The sequence below is a fragment of the Conger conger genome, chromosome 11 (genome assembly GCF_963514075.1).
Source record: "Conger conger chromosome 11, fConCon1.1, whole genome shotgun sequence".
NCBI classification, from domain to species: domain Eukaryota; kingdom Metazoa; phylum Chordata; class Actinopteri; order Anguilliformes; family Congridae; genus Conger; species Conger conger.
Window position 1 is genome coordinate 51,405,150 of NC_083770.1, and position 3,925 is coordinate 51,409,074.

General features: G+C 52.0%; 1 protein-coding gene across 1 annotated transcript in view; it reads right to left on the reverse strand.

Moving 5' to 3' along the window:
• Positions 1-1,886: 1,886 nt before the first annotated feature.
• The window catches only part of LOC133141235 (protein HIRA), a 25,882-nt gene continuing 23,843 nt past the window's right edge, over positions 1,887-3,925 (reverse strand). Inside the window, exons 24-25 of the mRNA XM_061261712.1 lie at positions 3,702-3,790; positions 1,887-2,579 (exon numbers count right to left, since the gene is read on the reverse strand). Coding sequence (XP_061117696.1) covers positions 2,463-2,579; positions 3,702-3,790 — 206 coding nt within the window. The 3' untranslated portion in view covers positions 1,887-2,462. The remainder of the gene's footprint in view (positions 2,580-3,701; positions 3,791-3,925) is intronic.

Sequence of the window (3,925 nt, forward strand, 5' to 3'; positions counted from 1 at the left end):
AGAATTACTCGATTAATAACCTTGTCCACCTAACTATTGTATAGAAGCAATATCTGACTCGGGTGTCATGCTGTTATGCTGTAGTATTATCAGGCCTGCGACTGAATTGCAGCTGTGACAAGATAAAGTATAACCGCACTCCCTCTCCTGTGATATTTGTTTTTGAGTCATCAGCCAAATGGTGGAAAAACTGGTCTTTAGTTCCACACACACACCACACCACACACACACACCACACCACACCACACCACACCACACCACACCACACCACACACCACACCACACCACACCACACACACACACACACACCACACACACACACACCACACACCACACCACACCACACCACACCACACCACACACACACACACACACACACACACCACACCGCTCACTGCTCTGCCCTGCAGGGAGCACACACACCCTGCCACTCCGCCCCATCCTGCTGTCAGTCACCCCGTGGACTCCGCCCCATCCTGCTGTCAGTCACCCCGTGGACTCCGCCCCATCCTGCTGTCAGTCACCCCGTGGACTCCGCCCCATCCTGCTGTCAGTCACCCCGTGGACTCCGCCCCATCCTGCTGTCAGTCACCCCGTGGACTCCGCCCCATCCTGCTGTCAGTCACCCCGTGGACTCCGCCCCATCCTGCTGTCAGTCACCCCGTGGACTCCGCCCCATCCTGCTGTCAGTCACCCCGTGGACTCCGCCCCATCCTGCTGTCAGTCACCCCGTGGACTCCGCCCCATCCTGCTGTCAGTCACCCCGTGGACTCCGCCCCCTCCTGCTGTCAGTCACCCCGTGGACTCCGCCCCATCCTGCTGTCAGTCACCCCATGGACTCCGCCCCCTGCTGTCAGTCACCCAATGGACTCCGCCCCCCTGCTGTCAGTCACCCCGTGGACTCCGCCCCCCTGCTGTCAGTCACCCCGTGGACTCCGCCCCATCCTGCTGTCAGTCACCCCGTGGACTCCGCCCCCCTGCTGTCAGTCACCCAGTGGACTCCGCCCCCCTGCTGGCTGCTGCTCCATGTGGCCCCGCCTCTTCACCACACTGCTTTCCCAAACTAAGGAACAACCTTCCCATGAGTCAGAGGGGGAGGTCCACAGGCAATCTCGCACCAGCACACATCAGACTGCACCACGCTCAGACTGCACCACGCTGACTCCACCAGCACACATCAGACTGCACCACGCTGACTCCACCACCCTGACTCCACCAGCCCACATCAGACTGCACCACACTCAGACTGCACCACGCTGACTCCACCAGCACACATCAGACTGCACCATGCTCAGACTGCACCACGCTGACTCCACCAGCACACATCAGACTGCACCACGCTGACTCCACCAGCACACAGACTCCACCACACTCAGACAACACCAGCATGCTCAGACTACACCACCATACGCTCAGGCTACACCACACTCAGACTCCACCACCATACACTCAGACTCCACCACACTCAGACTCCACCACCATACACTCAGACTCCACCACCATACACTCAGACTCCACCACACTCAGACTCCACCACCATACACTCAGACTCCACCACACTCAGACTCCACCACCACACACTCAGGCTACACCACACTCAGACTCCACCACCATACACTCAGACTACAGCACCACATGGCAGACTACAGCAGCACCTTGGCTTTGGCTGAACTCTTCTAAATGACTAAACAGTAAAAGGTGAGAAACTCTACTGAAGCAGTTCAGGCTCAGCACCCTCTCAAGGGCAACATTGTGAACATTGAAATTTAATGAAGATGTATAAAATGTACAAAACTAGGATATTAAAACTAATACCCAGTAAATGTCTTGTTATATAACCAGTGTAGTGGTCTGCATTTGGAGTCACTGACTGGATTTTGTCAAAGCATATTTCAAAGCTTGTTCATTTATTTCAGTTTTTCCTTGCGGTGGTTTTGTTTTTTTTATAGAAAATGGAAAAGAAAATGCCTTGTACAAACATTTAAAAATGACTAACAGAAAGAGGCTGTACAGACTCATAGGAGGTGAAACCCGTGGGACAGTTCAGGGGACCCTTCCTCGGCTCAAGGCCCAGCGGGATTCTGGGATATGGGCGCCGTGTTGGTCAGAGAAGGCGGGGTTGTATTAGTGTTTCAGCCAATAGGCCGCCAGCGCGTTGCCGTGGGAGACCGGCCAGTTTGGCCACGCCTGCTGGGCGTGTGGCTTCTCAGGCACACTGTGACCCGACACTGTCCACAGCCAATGGTGCCATCCCTCCTGTCCTTCTTCTTCATCATCATCATCATCATCATCATTATTAATTCATATTATCATTATTAGCATCATCATCTTAACTATGTTCACTGTTATCAGCATTATGACCCCGCTGCCCCTCTGGAGGGCGTGACTGAGGCGGGGCGTGCCCTGGCCCAGGGGCGGGGCCTGGGGGCGTGTCTCAGGGCTGGTGGGCGGAGCCAGAAGTGCTATTGGTTGCGCAGCAGCTCCAGCTGGTCCTGGTATTCGGTGAACAGCCTCTGGAAGCGCAGATTCTGCCCAATCACAGGCAGCACCTCCCTCAGCAACTCCCTCTTCCGCAAGCCCTGCAGAGCGGGACAGAAACTCAGCCTCAATAAACAAAACTCACTACATTACCACACCCTGCATTACCACACCCTGCATTACCACACCCTACATTACCACAACCTGCATTACCACACCCTGCATTACCACACCCTACATTACCCATTAACACACCCTGCATTACCACACCCTACAGTACCCATTACCACACCCTGCATTACCACACCCTACAGTACCCATTACCACACCCTGCATTACCACACCCTACATTACCCATTACCACACCCTGCATTACCACACCATGCATTACCACACCCTACATTACCCATTACCACACCCTGCATTACCACACCCTACAGTACCCATTACCACACCCTGCATTACCACACCCTACAGTACCCATTACCACACCCTGCATTACCACACCCTACATTACCCATTACCACACCCTGCATTACCACACCATGCATTACCACACCCTACATTACCCATTACCACACCCTGCATTACCACACCCTACAGTACCCATTACCACACCCTGCATTACCACACCCTACATTACCCATTACCACACCCTGCATTACCACACCCTGCATTACCACACCCTACAGATTTGGGACCTATGTGCAGTTGAACCGAACCGTTCCGCTTTCTCCCATGTGACATGAAAATCTTCAAAATCTTTTATTAAAAAAGGTATTTGTTGATCTGATTTTGATACACACTACACACTACAAAACTGTACACTTTTTGTGTTCTTCGCATTATATATATATATATATATATATATATATATATATATATATATATATATATATATATACGGTGATACGGTGTTAGATCCTATTTAGCTTTTAGGCAAATTAGGCAGTAGGTAGGGGTAGGAAAAGCAAGCATTGCTGGGCTGAATGGCCTGTTCATTACCTTATGTTATGTTATATAGTTACTAAAAATGAATCATAAGAAAACATAACAATCATGTCATAACATAAAATTGAAATTCAGTGATGGCTGGTCAATAGTCTGTCAGTCTTGGCGGTGCACGCCTCTTGGACTGTGCCCACGAGGGCTCACCTGGAGAGAGAGAAGGGCACACAGGAGACTCACCTGGAGAGAGAGAGGCGGGCACACAGGAGACTCACCAGAATAGAGGAGTCCCAGGCACTGCTGGCAGACCGGTGCACTGGCCCCAGTAAGTCCTTACACAGCTCCCTCAGCCTGTGCTCTGGGCCTGGGGCACAGAACCCTCAGTCTCAAACACAGTCTCAAACACATACAAACAGAGTCTCACCCCACAAACACAGTCTCATCCCACAAACACCTACAAACACAGTCTCAGCCCACAAACACAGTCTCATCCTACAAA